Source organism: Protopterus annectens, chromosome 9.part0 (genome assembly GCF_019279795.1).
Source record: "Protopterus annectens isolate FY-2018-M chromosome 9.part0, PAN1.0, whole genome shotgun sequence".
Classification (NCBI taxonomy): Eukaryota; Metazoa; Chordata; order Ceratodontiformes; family Protopteridae; genus Protopterus; species Protopterus annectens.
The window spans coordinates 1,816,724,378-1,816,748,146 of record NC_056743.1 but is presented as its reverse complement, the minus strand read 5'-3'; the positions used below and the strand labels follow the sequence as shown (position 1 = coordinate 1,816,748,146).

General features: G+C 34.2%; 1 protein-coding gene across 1 annotated transcript in view; it reads right to left on the bottom strand.

The window, feature by feature from the left end:
* Positions 1-23,769, bottom strand: part of COL5A3 (collagen type V alpha 3 chain) — a 1,727,233-nt gene that overhangs the window by 144,051 nt on the left and 1,559,413 nt on the right. The window contains exon 64 of the mRNA XM_044084684.1: positions 9,936-10,004. Within this exon, the coding sequence (XP_043940619.1) occupies positions 9,936-10,004 (69 nt within the window). The remainder of the gene's footprint in view (positions 1-9,935; positions 10,005-23,769) is intronic.

Below are 23,769 nucleotides of genomic sequence, written 5' to 3'. Positions count from 1 at the left end.
ATGACTTTAAAAATAACTCTTCCTTCACCATTTCAGAGCTATGCCCTGTTTATTCTTGAACTATTACTGCAGTAATTTTAAAAGACCTACATGTACATTCTTCAAAATTTGTATCCTTTTAACATGGCATTAAACCGCAATCCTGTCTTGGTTTTCCTGACTTTTGTTGGGCATTGTAACACGTTTCTGTTTTAAGTTTTAATAAATGTCCTTTTCACTTTGTGAGGGAATCAGATCATGAAAAGGCAACCAGATTTTGCTTAGGATTACCTGATTTTAAAATGTATAAGGCCAGACATGTCTTGCTGAAGCAAGGCATCTGCATCAAACTACTTTTTCACATTTTGTACATGGGTCAGGCGTGTCACATCAACAGTGGTCATCACAGAGAGCAATGTTCAGAGTCCACTAGAAAATATTAGCATACAGTCAATAGAACCTTCCTTGACACATGATGTTGATGTTTATGCCTATTAAACATTTGCTTTATTAAGAATAAGTGGGTTATCAATGTACATGAGACAATTCCTATAATGCCTCAGAATACCCATGTCAACTAGACTGGCCACAGAGAGAGTCGGGAAGTGCATATCCATGGCTACTACCCTACTAGGGAGGAATGAGGAAAACTTAAATATTGACCATGTCAAACCCAGAGCTGTTGGACATGCTACACCTAAAGAAATCCCAATCCCTCCGAGCTACATGCTCTAGGGACCTAAACCTTGTCACCACAATAAACAGGACATGCTGGAGGGATATATTCCTGTCCCAGAGACTTCCTATACTCTGGAACAAGCTACCCATCTATGTCAAGCAAAGTTCTTCATTAGCACTCTTCAAGAAAAATCTTGATGAGTGGATGGGAAATAGGAAATACACCCCAGGGATCACTTATGTGTCTCTGCTGGACCGTGGCACAGGAAAATAACTTTCTTTGGTGGCGTAAGCTATGGTACCTTGCTGGCTAGGCTTACATAGGCCCTTGGGCCGATAGCCTACTACCTACCTATGAACCTATGAACTTGAAAAGCAATGTTTAGCTACAAGCAGATGCTCTAGTAGTTAATACATAAATAAATAAATATATACATAAACAACCAAATAAATAAATAATCTGTCTAGACAGTAATGCCACAAGAGTGTAGAACACAAACCTTCCTAACGTAAAACAACTGATTTGGAGCCCAAGTGCTTAAATCACAACTAAGACACTGTTAGAATGACAGACAGAATAACTGTTTTTAACTGGTGTCCCCCCAAAAAAGGAAACATATCTGATCTGACAACACTTCAGGTAAGATATCCCATTTGAAGAAGGGAAGTGAGTCATTTACATATATGCTGTATATTTACACGTTGTGTTGTTTGGGCAGCTTGATATTGATAAACTAGATTTTGTTAACTGCATTCTGAAAAATTCTTATATTTCAGTTCAACACAAAATGTAACACCCTTAAATCAGTGCAAATGTTTTGCTTCTTACATTCAAAAGGAAGATTTATTAATGCAAAAGATTAGCTGCCTCCAGTGTTTTGTATTATATTCATGTGTCCCTTGGCAAAATCACGTTTTTTGCACTATTTAGATAAAAGTTAGAAACATTTTTTTTTCATTTAAATTATCATGGCATTTGCCATTTATTTTTTTATGATTTTATATAGGTGACAGCTAACTACATCAGAACCCTCATGCAAAAATACCAGAACACAGAACTGTCCAAGAAGACACTGTTTTCACACTTATGATAGCGCTGACCTAAATTCAGGACTTGTGGGTTAAACAGCAGCTATTTTGGATAACAAAAAAAGGAAGACAATGTTGGGTATCCAAAAGGAGATGGTGCTTGAAGGGTAGGAATGTAATGGATTTATTTCATGCTGCCCCATGTGGCTGTGGAAGGGAATGTACACAATAGGATAAAATGATTGCTGCAGTTTAGGAAAAGCATGGACAGAAGTTCAACAAAGATGGTGCTGGCACTCTCCAGAGGTTCTTTCATAATCTACAGCAAGCTTCACTATCATCTCCTAGGGATGTTACTTGCCACATTAGAAGGGTAGAAAGGCTGCTGCAGGAAATTGCACTGACATATTTATCAAAGTATTACCTCTCACCCTGTAGGAGAAAACAAGAAAAAGGTAGCACAGTGAGGAGGCTGGGACTGAGGATTCTATAAAATGCTTGCTGGGGTCTTATTAAGCTATCGGGAAAGTTTGGCCATGCTAAAAGGATTTAAAAACTAATCCTGTCCAAGACTTGGTAACAATGTTTTGTCACACACTGACATTTCTTTCAAGAAATGAAAATTACAACATTAATTTACAGTCTGAGTTATAGCTATATCGCATAATTTTTACAGTCACAGTCATAGATACATCACATGATTTTAAACTTATCCTTTGACAGTTATATTGTTGTTAATGGTGGCACCTGACATTATGGAGCAACAATGAGTGGAAGTGTGCTGGTTACTTCCTTTTATAGCGGCCTTGGTGAAATCGCTAGGGCAATACATTTGAGGGATTATGCATGTTATGTATATTGCATTATGTATGCATTTCCAACAAATTATGGGAATAAAGTGCCATTATTAAATATAGCATGCCAGTTCTATGGCACATACACATTTATTCCTGGATTTGAAGTACCTGCCCAGACACTGGAGAAGTTAACTGAAAGACAAAGATGACTAATGACGTGAATGGTTGCTCACTTCTTCTTACACAAACAGGAGTAGAGGTGTATCTTAACTTAATCAGAATGAATAGCCAGGCAGCTGGCATGATGGACAGATGCTATATGAAATAACAATAATTTATTCCTGCAATTTGTTGCAAATACATGCATAATACAATATACATAACATGGGTAATCCGTCAACTGTATCGCCTACCGATTTCGCCAAGGCTGCTATAATTATTTTTATTAACCGATTAGCTGGATTGGTCAAAGACGCTTTTCTGCCACAACCTGGACTGGAGGCAGCAAAACTAATTTGTACAGCATTACAGTTACAATGTTAATTATCTGCAGTATAAAAAGTGGTGATCTCCACAGTTATTCAACACAAATGCTACATGTGAGTGCATCGACTTTTTACTTTTCAAACAGAATTTTAGGGAATAATAATCTGCAAGTACATACTGAATATAAAGAAATAAATATAAAATTGTGTGCGTTTCTGGAAGTCAGACATTGTGCACCTATACTTACAGAAACAAATGAGATCTGGTACACAGTTAAGGGTACGTTACTATATTGCTTTACTCATTACGTAAGTATATCGCCAAGGCCACTATAATAAGGAAGTACCATGTGCTATTTCAAGTAATAAACTACTGTATAAACTGAATTAAAGTACCAATGTAGATTAGTTGCACATTTTCCATGCTCTGTTAATGAAATGGCCTGTAATCGGCTTGACTGCAGTCAGTACCAGGGGCCTGATTGATGATCTAGCTGTAATAGAAGACTTCTAGAATGATTTGTCTATCATGTGACCCACATTTAGGAATAAATAGTTTGCACTTAAGAGAGACAGAGAGTGAGAGAAGAAAAAAAATACAAGAGTGTGAGAAAGCTAATTTCATGCCTGTGACTAGGTGACATAAGACGGCAACATTATCCTATATCAATAGTACTTTATTTTAGGTTTTCTACAAACATTCTTTCATAAAAAGCTGGAGCCACATTTTCTGATTTGTTTATTTAAAAGCAAAAAGCTACTTGCTGTACTGAGACTGGAAGGAATAAATGTGAGCAATTAAGAGTAGCATAAGTTTATTTATCCACTTTTGTCCACAGGACTTCATCAGAAAAAAACGTTGCATTCAAATGCAGATATTTTTACATAAAAAAAAAATAATAGGATAATAGAATAATTCAATCACAATTCAAATTTTTTAAAGACACAGACTGTTAAGAACACAGAAAAATACAGGAAAAAATCATTGTCATACCATAACATCATATAAGTTTTCTAACTTTCATCCTTCTATCCCTAAGAAAGCATTTAATATTAAACACCTCATTTAGACCAGTTTATTGGTCATCTTGTAGCTTTATCTGCCACATAGTTTCTTTTTTTTTCTCTATAAAGTTCTTATGGTCCCCCTCCTTTTTATCTACTGGTACTTGTTCCAACACAAAAAACAGAAATTTATTAAACATTCTTAGATGCAATACTGTGCTTATATAAAGGATTATTAGGATGCTTACTTTGTAAAGCATAACTATGCTCTTGTATCCTTTTATTGAAGGCTCCTGGGGTCATACATAGGTAAAAGACTTCACATCCCATGCATACAGAGATGAAACAGTTCCAGTAGAAGTACAAGTAAATCTCCCACTGGCTGTCAGTACAATGTTACCATGTAGTAACATGATATTAACTACCCTCATGTATATATCTGCACGCAGTGCAGAACCCACACTTATAAGTGCCTTTCAGTCTATCACTAAGGGTAGGTTTAACCAGACTACTATCATGTTGTAATAAAGTCTTTAAACTAAAATTATTTTTGTAAACAGAGGTTTTCCCCCCACAGTCTTCCATAAATCTACATTCCCTTTTATAATCCGCCAATTGTCCTGGATTATATTCCTGATAGCAAAATTGTCTACAGACAAATCCAAAGCACAAACTAAACTGTTATTAACATTTCTATTTCTATTAGTAGTGGACAAATTTGTTTGGACAATAAGAATTTGATGCCAATGTCCATTAGTAGCTCAGGGGCAGTCCTCAGGTAAATTCTGTGTTTCTCATCCATAGATCTTCTATTCCTTTAGTAAGGTATCTCTGTGGGCATTCCAGCTGTTGCCTGTGTCTGAACAGATACATGCCAAAGGGGGCATTATATTCAATGACTGGCCTAAGGCCATTCCAGCTGTTGTCTGTGTCTGGACAGATACATGCCAAAAGGGGGCATTATATTCCATGACTGACCTAATGAGAGTTAAGTAAAAGGGGATAATGACCTCCTCAGATCTAGATAAAATCCCTTTGTTTATAGGCTGTGCAATATAGGACTTTCTTACAACAATGGACACATATTGGTCAAAAGTTAGTTTCCTGTCTACATAAGTTCACAAATTCCCAACAATCGAGTCATTTCTTAGGGGTGTATTCTTAATGCTGAAATTCCTTGAGATAGATGACTTCCAAAGGGATACAATAATACATTTTTGGCATTTAATTTCAGTACATTTTGGCAACAGTTATTTATTTGGCATAAACCTTCCTACAGGATGGCTACGTCATTTAGAGAGTCACTGACTGCTCCTAGCTTGCAGTCATCTGCAAATTTAGTCAGCCAGAACCCTTTGGTATTGGCTTTTACTTCAGAAAAGTAGATTTCGAACAGCAGAGCTCTCAGTAGAGAATCCTGGGGGATTCCACTGGTGACTGGTCTCTTTGTGGAGATAACTTCCCTTATTTTGATTTCCTGCATCCTAGCTGTCAGTCAGTTGTCAATCCACTGGATGATATAGGGGTTTTTGACAGTTTATTTAACTTTTGCACTATGCCTGAGCGGGGAATTGAGTCAAAAGCCTTGGCCAAGTATGCGGTATGTACCATTTTGTCTTCATGCATTACTTTGACAATCTTTTCAAAAAAATCCACTAGGTCAAGTAAGCAATACATGCCCTTGAGGAATTCAAACTGAGATGTGTCTAATGTTTGGAGATTTCCTATGTCATGGCTGATTAATTACATGATACGTTTTTCCATGGTTTGCATATGAGGACCATTACCCTAATGGGTTTGTAACTGACTCTGTCTGTGGAAGTTCCTCCCTTATGCAGTGAAATGACTGTAGCTGTTCTCTGTTTGCTTGGTAAAAAAAAAAAGACTGTATGGAGGCTGAGACTGAACAGTGTTGTTGAGGGTGTGGCTAAATCATGCTTTATGTTATTTAAGATGCATCCAGTGATACTGTGAAGACCCATCAATGCAGTATTTTTACCTTTTAATAGCACTTTTAGGACTTGGTCTAGTGTGATAACTGGAGTAAAGCCAGTTTCAGGTACATCTTGAGAGACAGATGAAGGGGTGAGAGGAGTAGTCAGAGCTAAATTTATTGGCCAATAGGTTCACCATATCTTAAGCCTCATGTGGGTAACATCATCCACAATCACCTCAGCGAATTGTTGCGTTGTGCTTTTATGAGATTACAAACATAACTAAAAACTGCCTTGTGATTATCTTTGACTTAGGTAAGTAGTTTAGCCTCAAACTAGTCTTTGGTGGATTTCATTAAGCTCTTGAGCTGTATGTTTATTTCAGTGACAATGGCTCTTACATTCTGGGAATTATGTTTCTTACGTTTAGTCAAAATTATCTCCCTTTTACTAAAATGTTTGTTGATATTATGGTTCCACCATCTGGATTTATTTCTGGGGTTTGCCCTGCACTTGTTCCTATGGGGTACAACTGCATTTATGTAGCTGTTTACATGCTGGTATAGTGCGGTACTGTATGTTTCTGCATATTTAGTAGAATTAACTGGGATTGGTGGGAATTTGAAACTTGCCAATGTATCACTTAGGAGCAGGTAGTTTGTCTTAAAGACATTTCTAAAGGTATCTTGGGTGGAAGGAGTATCTGGTTTTCAATTTTATTTCAAAGGAGACTGCTTTATGGTTAGACATAACAAGTGGTGAAGATACATAAGGGATCGTGCAAGATGCTCCCATACTAGTAAGGACAAGAGTCAATATGTTATTCTCCCTAGTGGGTACTCTCTTTAATTGTTCCAGGGAATTTGTATTAACAAAATCCAGGAATCTCTGTGCTTGTGCACTAGTGGTGGTGTAGGTTTCCAAGTCTATAGCTGGATAGTTTAGATCACATAGGAAAATGCTATTGGGTTTAATACTGAATGATTATCAGGCATTATGACTTTCATACTGGAAGCTCTATAACTAGTTAGTATACAGAACTGGACTTTCCTGATGGTTATTTGGACATGACAAAACTCTAGTGCATAATCCTCCTTTTCTAGCCTTGATGTGAACTAGTTGTAGACTGAGACACCACCACCTTTGTCCCACTCCTGAGCAGCTGCTGGTCTAAATGTGTGGAAAACATTACAGTCCTGCACAGCTGCAGTACTCTCTATTTTAAACCATGTCTCAGTCACTAGACAAATGTCAATGTTTTCCTGGGTGAGAACAGCTTCTAGATAGTGGAGTATGTTTAGGTTCCTAGCACTGATTAGTAAAACCTTTATATTTCCCTTTGCTTCTTTCATTATATTAGTAAGTTTGTTAGATTGAAATTGCCTAAAAAAGGCACTTTGGGGTGGGCAATGTCTTTGCCAATAATCAAAACCCCAGAGAGGTCAAATGCAGGCAATCCCTGGTGAAGCAGTGTGATCTGTCAATCATATCCTGTCAGACTGACAAATTTGGGACCCTCTATGAATGATACCAAAAACTAAGCTACTTATTGAAGTCAATTATTTTTTGCTCATATCGCAATATCATCCTGGAGAAGATAGAATGCTGCTTAGTGCTAGGCTCATACCTACTTTGGGAACAAAGTCCAAGTGCTCCATCATGTCTCTCTTCATATAGTCCAGGGAAGTACACCTCAAGTCATTGACACCAACATGAACTATGACAGAGTAATATTGTTGTCCAAGGACTTGAGTGCATGCATGATCGGATGTATCCTGGCACCAGACAAGCAACTAACCATCATTTATTCCTTGCTGAGCCTGTTAAGAGGTACAGCTGCATGTCTTACAATGGAGTCACCTTTAATAAGAACATTTGTTTGGGTCGATGCCTGCCTTACGGACTCAGCAACTGTGACTTTGGGACTACTTGTGCTATGTAAAGGGGTAGGTTTAACTTGCTGATTGTGCTTTGTGCCTATGTTGTGTTTTGGAGTTGTTTGAGGTTTAGGCAAATTAATCTTTAGAACCTCAGCATATGATGGATTATGTATAATGTGATGGCCTTAGAGAGATGTGATGCATGATGTACTACTGATGTTTTCGTGTTTGAGTTTATGTGTGAGATTTTTGCCTCCAAGGATATAATATATGTACATCTCTCACACACTGGTTATGCTGTTTGAGTAATAGATGATCATCAGACAATTCTTACACTGTCTCAAAATATTCATCTCAATCAGGCTGGCTAGAGAAGATGGGAGAAGTGCTGGTCCATGGTACCAACAGGAATTACTCTGGGGACAGGGGTAACTAAAGATGCTCAGAGTTCAGTTTTAGGATAATATTTGGGTGCACTTACTACTGAGTATTTAAAGTTCAATGCAAAACAACTAGCCTGGAAGTTCTGCCACCAGCAAGAACCAGTAAAATAATTATAGTAAAAAAATCTCACTAATTTAATACTAAAATCAGTACAAGCAGTATCGGTACACTTAATATTAACCAATTTTGTCAAAGATCACTTAGCCTGATAAGCAGTTTAAGGTGAGTGATTTTGCAAAATTCTACTTAGGTGCTTATCGCCAACAGCTAATAAATGGGGAGAGGGAAGGAATTATGTTGTGAAATTATCTTAAGGGGTAGGCAATAACATATACACTGGGTTTAAGAACACAATTACAACATATAATATGTCATAATAATAGACATTCTCCATTTTTCCCGAGCTTCATCACTTTGGGTCACACAGACAGATACCCTCCCTCCACACACACACACACACACACACACACACACACACACACACACACACATGCACGCAAGAGTATTTGTATCTATGTGTATACAGTTTACTTCCTTTATGTAGGGTATATTGTTACTCAGTAAAAGAAGTAACATCACACTACAGTTTGAACACTGATAATGCATAATCAATGACTTTGTAATGAAACGCAATAGAAAATATTTACTCAAGCGTCAATCCTCTCCCAGTTCCCCCAATTGATGAGGTCCAAACCCCTATCACTGCAATTCTGGGGCAATCCTCTTTCAGTTTCCCCATTCAGTGGGCTGCAATCCCGCATCCTCATAGTTCTAAATATAATTTCACAGTCTCATGGGTAAGCTATTATTGTACAGAGATGCTATTTTACTCTCAAAAATTCAGTAAGCTTGAATTTGTTACAACTAACCTAGAAGAAAGAACTAGACACTAAGTAAAATTTTCAATAATTTGGCAATTAATACAAGTGCCAATGATACATTGTCAGTGGCTTTACTTCTGTTTCACAGGTACTGTGGCAATTCTTTACCCATGTCTTTTAAAAATAGACCTCTTAAAAATTTACTGTATCAGTGGTCCTAACAAAAAAAATAAGTTGCTAAAAATAATAAATAGATGAAATGCATAATCCAGCCTCTACTGATAAAACAGTTAGCATCAGTGACATAAATGGTGCAGCAATAGTGAAAACTTAACTGATAAAATAATCATTTCCAAATCCTACCTGATAAAACAATCATCTCCAAATCCTAACTGATAAAACAATCATCTCCAAATCCTACCTGATAAAACAGTCATCTCCAAATCCTTATGAAGCAAAACCATATTGTAGAAAAGGTCGAAGGAATTAGCATGGCAGTGTTCTTCCTCCCTAACATAAATGTGAGACTCAGTTTTGTGACTCCCAACTTTTTGAAATATAATCCATGAATAAAATATGAAATAGTGAACTTGCTGTTACACCTTTAAATAGTTATTGATTTTTTCCAGGGTGGGGTCCAGGGCAACCCTATATCCCCAGCTACTTACATATACTAACTCTTAGATCAGCGTATCTGGCAGCAAGGATATTCCTAGATACTGCAGTTTCAGAATTAGTATACATTCCTGAAATCCATACTTTATTTCCCATTATTTTGAAGATCACTGTTACAGTCCTTGGAATGTCAACAGAACAAGTGCTGTCAAAGATAACATTTCTGTAAGCAAAGATCGAATAATGGGGATGCTCTTAAAATCCATACCTGTCTTCCACGTTTAAAGCTGCTGTACCATGATCCTGGTTTGTCCTTCTGCCAAGACGAAAGTTTAATCTAGAAATAAATAAATAAGAAGTGAAAAAAGTTATAAAGTATGAAAAAGGACTGGCTAAATCATTTTAATTTCAGTTCTAAGGCAGCAAGAATTCAATGTCAGAAAATACGTATTATTTTCTCAGTAAAATTAATATATATATATATATATATATATATATATATATATATATATATATATCCAGCTGATACAGATGATTTATAAACATAATAATAATATATATATATTCTTATGTTTTTTTTTCAAATTTTTTTATTTTGATTAATATATCATCTTTTGGCAAACATTACATGAAATAAAAATGAATAACATACATACAATCCTAAAACTTAATAACTTCAAAACATTGTAGAACTATATACATTGGTGTCTATACAGATAATAATAGATTTGAACATTGTGTGAAGATTACAACATAAAATCATATGTCTTTGTTCATTTTCTCAAGTATTTCCAGTATTTTCATCCAAGAGTTATAATATGATGTAGGTCTGCTAGTCCTGTTCTTCAATGTAGATCTTTCTATACATCCAACAATTAAGGCTAGATTTTGAAATTCCTTGAAAGTAGGAGAAGCCACACTTTTCCAGTGAATGGTAATGATTTTGTGTGCTACTGCTAGTAATGTCCATAAGATTGACAAAGCTTTTTTGGAATGCAGTCAGGAATGGGAGAGTTAAATATATCATTGATTTAGTTAAATGATAATTATCATTGAAAACAACCTGAAAAAAATAATTCATATTATTCCAGTACAAGGTGTGACATTTACATTCATAAAAAACATGCTGCCAATAAGCTTTTGTTTTAATTTCACATGTCCAACATTGTTTCTCGCTAGCAAATATTATGGCTATTTTGTGAGGTGTATATAAATTTTATGTAAAGATCTCCAGGTAAATATCTGCCATTGAATTGACAATGTTGAACGTTTTGAAAATTTTAAAATAATCTTTTTTTTTTCAGTTGGGGGGTGTTCATTTATTAATGTGTAATAGTCCCAATATGACTTTATGTGGTATAATTTTGTTTTTTTAAACATTTTTTTAAATATTAGACAGGTAACCACCACCCTGATAAGGTTGTTTTGTGGTTATGATAAAGGTATTTATATAGTACATTTCCTAGTTCTATCAATTGATGCCAAAAGTATAATGATTTCTTCTTGAGTAAGTTCATTTTATGTATTTGAAATGTATCAAGAATAGTAGGTGTAAAAGTTATGGGAAAGAGTAGAAAAAAAACAAGAGTTGATATCTGGGATCTTGTTTATGAATTTTTAAAATGTTGTTAGCGTGAAGCTTATGTAATTTGATTATAATCTGTTATTTTTATTTTTTTCTACTAAATCTTTTAACATTCAACCAAGGGGTGTTGGCATGATGGACAGACGGTCTTGTATATGATTATTATTATGCTCTATATAAATCTTTTCATGAATTTGCTTCCATATAGGTAAGTAAGAGGTGTTTAACCATAAAGTTACATTTTTGACAACAGAGGCTAAAATATATATCTCAATATCTGGTAAATTAATTCCACCATCTCAATTTGGTAAGTGTTTATTCAGAGCAATTCAGGGTTTATTTGGAAACCATAAAAAGTTTAATGTTAATTTATTATACCTTTAAATAATATATTTGGGAGGAGGCAATAAAGAACTCTGTATTAGGTATAATACCTTGGGAAATATTATTGATTTAATAAAAAATAATCTATCTTCCATTGTGAATATGAATTTATTCCAGTTGACATTGTTTGTTCTAGTTTGTCTAGTGGTATATTATAGTTGAATATAAGAGAGTAGTTTAAATAATCAAGTAGATTAATACTTAAATAATTTTGGTATCTGTTACTATATATTTAGAGACTTTTTTACTTATATATTTCTTTTTACAATTACAGGGGATGATTTTTGTTTTGTTTTCATTGAACTGTAGGCCCGAGATATTTTGGCAAGTATTTATAGAACTAAATAGAGCTTGCAAAGATTGATTAGTATCTGACAGGGTTAAAAGTATATCATAAGCAAAGAGTTGGAGTTTAAGGTTTAATGTTCTATTGATTTCTATACCCTGGATTTTATTATCTAATCTAATTTGGTTTGCGAAAGAATTCTATAATTAATGCAAATAACAATGGTGATAAAGGACAACCTTGTTTAATCCCTTTCTTTATTGGTATGGGGTTTGATCTATGTGATTCTAGTTTTACATATGCTATGGAGTCTTCATATAATGATTGGATAAGAGTATTAAAAATTGTAGATTTATATTCATTTAACACTAATGAAAGGTAGTTCCAATCAACAGAAACAAAAGCTTTGTTGATGTCTAGAGAGATTATATTTAAATCTAAGCCTCTGTGTTTGCTGTAATTAATTACTGTCAAGATTCTTTTAAGGTTGTCAGAAGTATTTATTCCTTTAATAAAGCCTGTCTGATCTTCATGAATTAACAAAGGAAGAAAATGTTAGATCCTGTCTGCATAAATTGCCATGAACATTTTGTAATATATGTTTAATCGGGATATTGATCTATATGAAGAGCATTGTTGTTCATCTTTGCCTGCTTTTATTATTGGAGATATCAACAAATATTTCCAAGAGGGGGGAATATTTATATTTTGTTTAACTATGGCATATATTTTTAAGAGTAAAGATAACGCTTGGTTAGGTATTAATTTGTACATTTCTGGTAACATAGTGTCTGGGCCAGGTGCTTTATTTGTTTTAAGCTTTTTAATTTGTGATTTCAATTCTGTCATGGTAATTGATTGATTTATTTATAGTATTTATTTGTTCTTGTGTTAATCTAGAGGGAATATTATTTTTAAGGTAATCTTTTATACCTCTGACGGATAAATCTTGAGAGTTTAAGGAATTATGTGTGTTACATTGGAGTCTAAAGCTTCTAAGATAGCATTTAAATCTGTAACTTTCTTCTTAGTAGTAGAAATATATAGTTCTTTTATTTGCTTGGATTTAATTTTTTTTTGTTCTATTAGCTAATTGTCTCTGATGTGCTGGATTTGTAGAATAAGAATATAATTGTATCTTCTCTAGATTAACCATAATCTTATGATGTAGTATTTTTGTATATTTGTTACTGGTTTGCAAAAGTTGTGAAACTAGATCATTATTGCCTTTTTGTATTTCTAGTTTGTTTGTCTGCTTTATTTTGAAGTTGTAACATATCTTTAGTCCATGTTTTCCTTTAATTGATGTACCAAGATAATATTTCCCCATAAGTGCATGCTTTTAGTGAATCCCAAACATATATATTTCTGAAATGCCCTCTGTGCTATTTAGTCCAAGAAAAGTTTTTATTTCTTTTTCATAAAATTCTTTAAATTCTGTTAATTTTGTGAGATAAGAAGGTATCCTATTAATGGGGTTTGAATGTATAGATATAAGTTCTATCTCAAAAACTAGTGTGTTATGATCTGACAGGGGGCAATTTATAATTTTAACTTAATTTTTGTTATTATGTCATTAGATGCATATATCCTATCAATTCTAGAATTAGACTTATGTCTATATGAACAGAAAGAGAAAATTAATGAATCCGAATCTGCAAATTCATTTATATATTTTATGCATGCTGTATCTATAAATTTTAAAAGTGCCTTTGATATAGGTGGTTTCCTTCTTATAGCTTTTGAATCTGTATCTTTGTCCTCTGTTATACAGTTGAAATCTCCTGCTATTATTAGGCGACCTTTAGCTAAATGTATTATTTCTTCAAAGTGGTGATTAACTGTTCCAACTCCAAGTCCTGGAATCCAGTATAGATTAACTAAAGCGTATATTTTCTTACTTAATTCTATAGATACTAGACAAAACATACCATTTGTGTCTTGATTATTCTAGGTGATATGGTTGCATTATGAAGTAATATAGCTAATCCTCTCTTTTTCTGCTTAAATTACTAAAACTAATGACTTTCAGCTTTTCCCGGTTAGGGGTCGCCACAGCAGAACTCTGGTCTGCTAATGATTGGCAGTGGATTTTTTACAGTGCCGAGCTGCCAGCCCAACACCCAACCTTCAAAGAAGGCGCAACCATTTACGCACACACCTACCTGCATGTCTTTAAATGTCACTCGACCATGGGGAGGACATGCAGACTCCACACTACTAACACTTTGTAATTATTGATATTTAAGCTGTTTACATCCTTGTGCAGATTTATATATTTGATTACATTTCTCCTTTTATTACTATTATTCAGACCATTAACATTTATAGACAAACATTTCATGTTTTACTTTATGTTTAAATTTGTAGAATGGTATGTGTAAATAATTTTGATTATTGGTTTTGAATTAGAGAATAGGTTCAAATATTTTCTTTTATATAGGTTCTGTATATTTCTGATAGACACCAAACCTTTATAAAAAAACAAATAAACTTCTAAACTTGAAATTTTTAACCTTATAACCCATTTCCTATTACTATGAGGTAATATACCTCTTTGCTTGACTAGTAAAACTACCCAAGCAAATCTTCTTACTCTGCATAAAATGCTTAGGTCAACTCTCTTAACCTCTTAACTTGTGCAACAATATTTACATATTTTAAAGAGATAATATAATCAGCAGGTGGTTATATTTCAGTTATTTTTGAATCTGTTGTTTATTCAGCTAACTTTTGTGTTTGAAAATAGCTAATATATGTCTTGCTTCGAACAAATAAACAAATAAATCAGATTTCGTAGATGAATTATGATCATATCAAAGTGAGGAAGAGGTGTTAGGACTTTGTATTTAAGTTTAATCTTATTATTACTCTATAAGCAAGAAAGGGCTGGAGAGATTTAACATATGAATAGTAGGTTATTTTAATTATCTTGATATGAAGCATATATATATCTGTTTTAGTTATGTACTGTTAAATTACTTAATGTTACTTTATGTCTGCTAGTTACCCTAAAGTGAACTGCTAACAGAAAATTCTTGGTTGCATTAATTCGAATATACTAAATCCTATCTGTTATTATTTTGATCTTATTAAATTTCTTAGGGTTAAGATGTCTTCTATGTCTGCAGGATCTACTACATGTGTCTGATATAGCATAAACGTTAGACTGTAAATCTAATTAACATTTATTGAACAACATCATGTCCTTTTCAGTAGTCTTTTTTCCTCCTTTTAATTGTATCAGTCTATATAGCTTTATTAGGATCATCTGGTACACTTGTGTGAGGTTTGAGAGTAAGCATTCATATCAAGGTTCAGATTATTTTATATGCTTTCAAACCATAATATCATTGATCTCAAACCATCGAGGTGTATAAGGCTTAGAAAAGCATTTTAAAAGTATTACTATATTAGGTTGGATCATTACCTATACCATTCATGTATAAGTAATTTCATTCTCAGTTGAAGTTTTAACTTTTTTGATGATATCATTAATTTAAATGTACATATCACCTCACTACTTTAGATTCAAATATTTCATAATGCTGATATTGTTACTTTAAGCTGGGTAATTTATATTAGAGGATTCATTATCGTATTACATTTTATTTGTTTGCATATGTGTGTATACATGTGACTGCGAATGTGGTGGTATTTTGTTTCCAAAATCTACAAAATGTTTTATATACTAATATTGATTTAGGCTTTATGTATGACATATAATATTTATGTTGTAAAGCTGTTGTCTAGTATACAGTTATATAGCCAATATATCACATTATTTTACTATATCATTAGATTAAGTTAAAACTTGTTTTCAATCAAGATTTGGGAAGCAAAGCTTCCTAGTTACACTTGTGATCACTTCAAAGCAGTGTGGTAGTTTACATTATACTTATATAAATGTAGTACAATACACTTATTGATAAAACATTTGAATATCTCAATTTTGGTTCAAGATTTTGTCAAGTTCTTCTATACCTTTTGGATTTTCCACTAAACATTTCTGCCCATGTTATTCCCCATAAAATCATCTCAGAGAGTACAATAATCTTCTGTTAGTAACATCTGTGAGGTAGTCTTTCAGCTATGTTATTAGTATAAGCTGTTTATCATATGTTAAATTAAACATTTACTTTAAAAATAAGTAAATCATATAAAACATATCATACAATCTACTTTATACCACTATAATACATATAGTGAAAATCCCTGGAATCAAAAGTGGTTACTCTGTTACAACATTCCACTAATAAGTTAAATATCATTTTTTTCATGAGGCCTCTGACTTAAGTTTGGGATAAAAATCAGTGTAGAACAGCATCTTAATTATATCCTGTAATATTTCAAACATACCTTAATTGAAAGTTGAGCTGATTAGTTTCTGAAACACATAGAGTGTAATTGCATACCTGAGCATTTGACTTAAGTAAAATCATAGGATCATGAATAACTAATCTAAGATATATTTAAATATATGATCAATATCAGGGATAAGCATAACATGTAATCATAGAGACACGCTTACATTTTATATATTGAGAAGAGCACTACCATAAAGTTTACTTAAGCTAATTTCTTAAAACCTGAGTGTTTTAACATAAAAGTTGTTGCTAATAACACTTTTTTTCCAAGGAGCAACAACTTACGTTGAACATTAAATATTTAACTAAAAATTACTATATATGTGCTTTTGGTTTGTGACACATTGATGCTATGTACTGAATATTATAATCCATTTATATCTATTAACATATATGTCGTAGTGTTTGTGTGTTATATACCTGCTTTAATATACACAGAATAATAGTAAACTTGTAACAGTCATATTAGTAGAAAATATTTTTATATGTTCTAATGCTCACTATGTAGTAGATAAAACAACAGTAAATTCATGTCCCTAAAAGGGTTTATGATAATGACTTAAAGTCATATAGAGTTCAACAACATCTGTTTGAAACATGAATACTGATCAAGCGCTGAAAAATTTCAGCGTGAATCTGAGAGCTGAACATAAACCTAATGAATCCCAGGCTGTCAAGTAAAAGTTTAACTAAATGCTGTCAGGTTACTAGGTTTGTGTAGAACTATGAGATGATTGATAAATGTTGTCTTTGGTAACTGTATCGCAAATGTCCTGAACTGAATCAACATAAATGGTTTATATCAGCTCTAATTGGCTGAAAGAGAAAAATTGACACACTTCAGCAAAATAAAAAATAATAAGAATTATACTATCTTGTCAGCTACGGTTTCCTTTATTCTAACCAAACATCCTAAAGGTTCTTTAACTTGTTTTTTTGCACTTTTAATATAAATAGTAGATTTGGGTTAACTAGTTTCTCATTTACCCTTTCAAACAATCAAAATGTACATATCGCTGCATTGCCTTACATTAATTTCATATACATAGTTGGTTAGAAGTGCTGCCACTTTAATAGGCAAGTGTGTGCTTTGAATTAACGTCATTGCCTTTTGACGTATATACAAACATTTAAAGGTCAACGTACATAAACAGAGAGTGCTTGCAGAGATTTGCAGCATTACAAAGCGACTCCAGCTGTGCAATTAAGGCTATCGTCTCGAGGATACTTTTCTCTTTCAAAAACAAGGTAAAGCTCATGCAGCTATGCAATAATCTTCGTGAATATATGGCTTAACTGTAAAACTATGAATATGGTGCCTTTCAAATGTACCAAGCAACACTGTCTATGCAATATTGATTAAGTCACAACTGCAAACATTAACTTGAGTTAAAAACCTTTAATTCTTACAACAGTACATCTGGGTTAAATCTCTATTCAAATATATTATTTAATATACCTTACCAGCCCCAAGTTATGTGTTTTCCCAATTAATATTTCTAGGCATTCGTTTATTAGCTCAAAAAACAAAGGAATATGTTTCTGTTGCTACTAAAAGTCCTTAAAATTATGTTTATATTAGATTAAGCCCCATACATAGATATATGCTGTCTGTTATTTACTGTTTAAGATATTTAGATATTTTAACAAGAGAATATTATAAATTATAAATTATAACTAAGTAGCTATATGAAGAAAGACTTAACTTTTAAATAATGGAATATTTAGATAAATGTTAATGGTTAAACTAGATTTGTTTAATTTTTTTTAACTTTAAATGTACATAAGAAAGTAACTGTGAAAAAGGTACCTGTTGTTTGAGTGAGTTTGATGATAGAAAACGTTCTTGCTGTTTTAAAGTATTTTTTAAACTTTTAAATATATGTAGCATATATATTTATTTCTCCTTTAGCTTTTTTTTCTTCTGTTCAACAGTCTTCCAGTCATTTACTTCTGCATTTCATTTGGTTTACTGTTTGTTCAGTCCATAAATTATTCTTGTGTTAGGGTGTTGCTGTTAGAAAGGTATTTTATTGCTGAGTCCACTCTTTCAAATATTTTTATTCCCTCTAGTAGAAAAGTTCTCAGTCTTGCTGGAAACAAAAGATGAGTTTTCAGTTGCTTTTTTTTTTTTTTAGAATTTTTATTATTGGTAGAAATTATTTTCTTTTGGAGACCACTTTTGTAGAATAGTCATTATCAAATCTAATTAAGGCATTGTGGTATTTGATAGGTGAGCTAGCCCAGGCATTTCTTAGTATAAGTTCTTTGTCCTGTGTAGAGAAAAATCTCACAGTTATGAATCTTGGTTTATTTTTGATTGACAAAGTATTTCCTAGGGCTGGTAATGACCTGTGTGCACGTTCAATGCCATATGAAAGGGCTTCAGGAAGTTTCACTATATTTGGGATCCAGGTTGTGAGAACGTTTATTATATTGTCCCCTTCAGTTTTTTCTGGCGAACCATATATCTGAATGTTGTTTTTTCTTGTTTGATTTTCTATATCATCAAGTTTTTCCAATAAGTATGGATTCTGTTGTAATAAAAATGCAGTTTGTTGTTCATTTTGTGAAAGCCTAGAATCAATGTCATTTAGTGACTGTTCCATAACTAAAATTTGCCTTTTTTGCTGAGTGAGTATTTCCTGAAGTTGTTCAAGTTGTTGTGAACACTTCTCTTTGAAAGTGTTTAATTTGTTGTCCATCTTGTCAAATTTTATTGACGGTTCATAGACATTGGAGATAACTGAATGTAAGTCCTTTTTAAGAGAAGAGTCCTGAGGTGAGTTCTTAAGATGACTCATTCTGAACAGCTGATGATGCTCATTCTCTGGTATTGAATTTTACAGGAATTTTTTCATGACAAGCAATAAAAATTTTTCTGTAGATGCTCCAAGGTATTAGAAGTTAGTTGATAGTACAAATATTTTCAATTTGTTTCTTATTTCATAAAATTCCTCTCAGAAATAGTAATGAGGTAAGAGAGCTGAGAGAATGTACTGCTACCAGATCTCCATCTTGGACATACACACACCCCCCTTGTTATGTTTTGATGCTTGTCTGACTGGATAGAAAAACACACATAGATAAGTGTATACACCCACACATACATACATACACACACACACACACACACACACACACACACACACACACACACACATGAGCGCATGCAAATAGACATGTACACACATTGCACACACACATGTGCACACACACACACATGCACGCACACACACACACACACACACACACACACACACACACACACACACACACACACACACACACAAAACTTAACACATGAAATGTTACTGTAGTTATATCTTAAATGCTTGATTTTTAGTTAATGACCAGAACAAAACCACTGCTGTCATAGCCATTTATTAGAGCTCCACTTTATGTACAAATTACACATAGATTGGTTTCAGTTGCAGCTTCCAGTTTGTGAACGGGGTGGGGGGAATATTCTAGCGCTCAGAAGATATTTCCTGCAGTTCCATGCAGTGAAAACATTCTACAACTGTCTCACAAGTGTTTTGTACTTTGTTATTTTAACATAACTACAAGTAGTCAACAGATTTGAAGGCAATTTGATGTGCACATCTTTTGTGTTCGTTACAACAAACACAAGAGAGCCTTACATTTAAATCAGAACAAAAAAAAGAATGCAGACTGGCTGTTAATGACAAAATGAAAGCAATTGTATTGAATGCTTTTGTCTGTAAATCCAGCATAGACTTCATCAGAAATTAACTTTAGTCCTATTCCCACAGACTAAATAAACCAGGAAACATATGATGAAACGATGCCACACCACACCACATACGTAGGGGTAGGAGCTTTTTCTGTTCACATCACTATATTTGCACACAAAAAGAAAAGTCAAACAAAAGTATACATGTCACTGTTTTAATAAACATCACTGTTTAATGATACATCTTATTAGAACACCATACTCATACTATACTGAACTCCTGTCAGCTATTCAGCCCATGTTTGTTCATTTTTGATTACTCATGCATTATTACCAGATACACTGCATCCTCCTTTTTATTTTTATCATAGCATTACTCAGGGTATTAGTTTTACTGGACTGCAAGGTCACAGTTTCCTGGAAAAATCTAAAAGAGATATTTTTTCAAAATGTGCTCCTTTTTCTGGGCTGGTATGAGCTCAGAGTGAGAATATGTCTTCATGTGGTGTTACTCACACTTAGATTACCCAACATCACTACATTAAACCCAATGATAATCCATCCCAGTCAGATAAATGCTATAATTATAGTAAGCAATACTTTTACAAAGCAATATATACCCGCAGTTGTGGCAGGTGGCATCTCATATTAAACAAGGTGTACAACAAAAGGAAAAACAATTATGGTAAAAACCAGTAAGGGTAATTAACATAAAGATAAAAAAATCTCTCAAACTAAATAGGCAACTAAGAGGGATAATTATGTCAAGCAAATCCAACTTTAAGGTTAAGACAGGCTTCCAGGTGAAAAATAACCAAAATGCCTTCTTCAGCTAAGTCAGAAGCCTCATGGGCAGTACACAGCAATGTGCTGAAATGGTGGTTAATGGTGCCACATTTACCAAGTCTGGCAATATAGTGAACCTGTTAGCATGCAAATTCAGTTTCAGCTTTACCTCCCCCTCATCCCCAACTATTCCCCAAAAAATACCTTCAAGCATAACCCCTCCAACTATAACTAGGTAGCATGTACCTGCTACACTTGCTAAACAAAGACTCAGTGGGCCCTGATGATATCCCAGGAAACCTCTGAGTTCTCTAAAATCCAACTTTTCAGGACCCCTGAAATCAGCATTTAACTATACTTTTAAAAGTGGTTTTGTACCATGAGAGTGGAAGATTGGAATGGTCATTCCCCCCTTCATAAGGAAGGACCTTCAACAGATCCTGGAAACTATAGTCTAATTAGTCTGACTGGTCTTATTTGCAATGCCATGGAAAGAATAATCATGGAAATTATCAACATGGACATAGGAGACCTCCAGACACTGGATCCATCTCAATTTGGCTTTGTCAGAGGAATGTTATGCTTACTGAAACCTGATGGACTTTTTTGAAAAAGTTACAGAGGCAATAGATGTAGGGAAAGTGGTACATAGTGTGTACCTAGATACAATGCCCCATAGCATGATGCATAGCTATCCGGCTCATGGATAGAACACGAGAGGTTAGGATCAGTGAGGCCACCTCTAGAAAGAGGCCAGGCACCAGTAGATTCCTTCAGGGCTCTGTGCTGGACCTGCTTCTCTTTGGCAGCTACTTCATGAAGGTCAAAATCAATTTCAAATGCCCCTGGCTGACAAAGTTCACAGATAATTGCAAACTGGGAACAGTTACTGGATGTCCCAAGACAAAAACACCTTCAGTAAGGTCTAACAGACAGAAGTAAGGTGCAAAAGCCATGGCTCAAAACTTAATACCAAGAAATGCATTATAGTACCATTGGGGAAGTTGGTCACCCCGAGTAACTATTCATTAATGAACACCCCTAAAAGTTGACTCACTAGGAGCTCATGAAGATAGTAACCTATCCTTTGACCAAGATGTGCCCAAGGTAGTAAGAAAGTCCTTCTACGTTTTTCAACTAATAAGTAAGGGAATGACATTTAGGTCCAGACAAGTCATTGTAACACTGTACTTGGCCCTGGAACCTATAAACGCAGCTGAGAGGAGTCTTTAGAATGTGGCACAGAAAATAATAGCGAGCCGGGAGGAAGTGAAAGCAGAAGGAGTTAAGCAGGGCTCCCTGTTGAAATGCTGGCACTTGCAATGCCAGGTGCCGACAGACCATAGTTGAAAATCCAGGAGAACAGCAAATTTCAAACATCGCTATTCTCCTTTGAACATCTTGCTCCTCTGCAACCCCACTATGTGCAGGGGCAAGCCCCCTCCCAACTTATATATACCAACTCCAAGATCACCATACCTTGTAGAAAAGGAAATATTCTGAGAAATGTCCATCTCGCACTTAGCATATGTAAGTCATTTTTTTGGCTATTCAGTCTCTATATTTTGGGACTCACTGCAGCAGGTCCCAATAATTCAAATGGCTACCATTCTGAAGCAATAGCCAACATGCTTTTGAAAAGTCTGAAGTGGAAAGAAGTTAACAGAAAACACGCCATGGTCCTAATTAAAGCTAAAAGAGATGAGTAAGTATGATGGATATGCTGAGGAGGACACACTCATTAACCTTTAGTCTTTTCAGCAGTTGTTGCTCTGTCTGTTATTCAGAGTGGAACTCAAACTTCCTGGTATGTCCACTTTGGAATCTGATTTATGGTAAATATAACTGAAAAACATATTGTATATCTGTGGAATAAGTATAGACACACACACACACACACACACACACACACACACACACACACACACACACACACACACACACATATATATATATAGATTCACTTTACATGCTCGAAATGCTAAAATATCAAATTTTAGAATGTCAAGCCTGTAAAGTCGAATGAACGGAAACCGCGAACCCAGAAGTGTCGAATGGATTATGTCAAACCCGCGATACAGATAGCGTGTTAGGTAAGTGTACTGTTTTTGAGGATTTGGGGAGGGTTTGTGTGTGTTTGAGTGTGCTGGGGTGTTTGAGGTGTGGGTTAAGGTAGGTGTTGTGGAGTGTGAATGTGTTAGTGTTGGAGTGCTGGTGTTTGTGTGTATGTGATGTGTGTTTGTGCAGGGGCTGTGGAATGTGCAATGCTGGGTTGAGTGTATTTTGGAGTATTGTGCGACCTCGGAGTAAGTATATATAAGTAGGGGGTGGGGGGTGCAGGGGGGGCACAGCTTCCCTGCATATACTAAGGGTAGGTGTGTGTATGTGTTTGGTTGTGTGCATGTGTGTTATGTTTATTGTAGGGATGTGTTGGGAGGTATGTATGCCGGTGAATGTATGTGTTTTGTTGTGTCTGATGTGTGTTTGATAGGAGTTTGTAGATTCGCGGTTTTGTGTTTTGCGTTTGTGTATGTTCAGCATTTAGGTGATTTGACTTTATAGTTTTGTGATACTGAATTTCGATAATTCAGTATTTCAATGCTATAAAGTGAATCTATATATATATATATATATATATATATATATATATATATATATACACACACACATGTATCTATGTATATATATATATATATATATATATATATATATATATATATATACACACACACACATGTATCTATGTATATATACATATATATATATATATATATATATATATATATATATATATATATGTATATAGAGAGAGAGAAAATATTTTTCAGAAGAAAATGTATTACTAAAAAAGAGACTTTTCTGCAGTTTTGAACTGATGCCATGACAAGATGGACATTCTTAACTACCTTAAAGGCTTGTGTAAATAAATGCATATTTCTAAAATTTCTGATAATGTAGGTTCTTGGAATGGGGCATGGGAATCTTGTGTAACTCTTA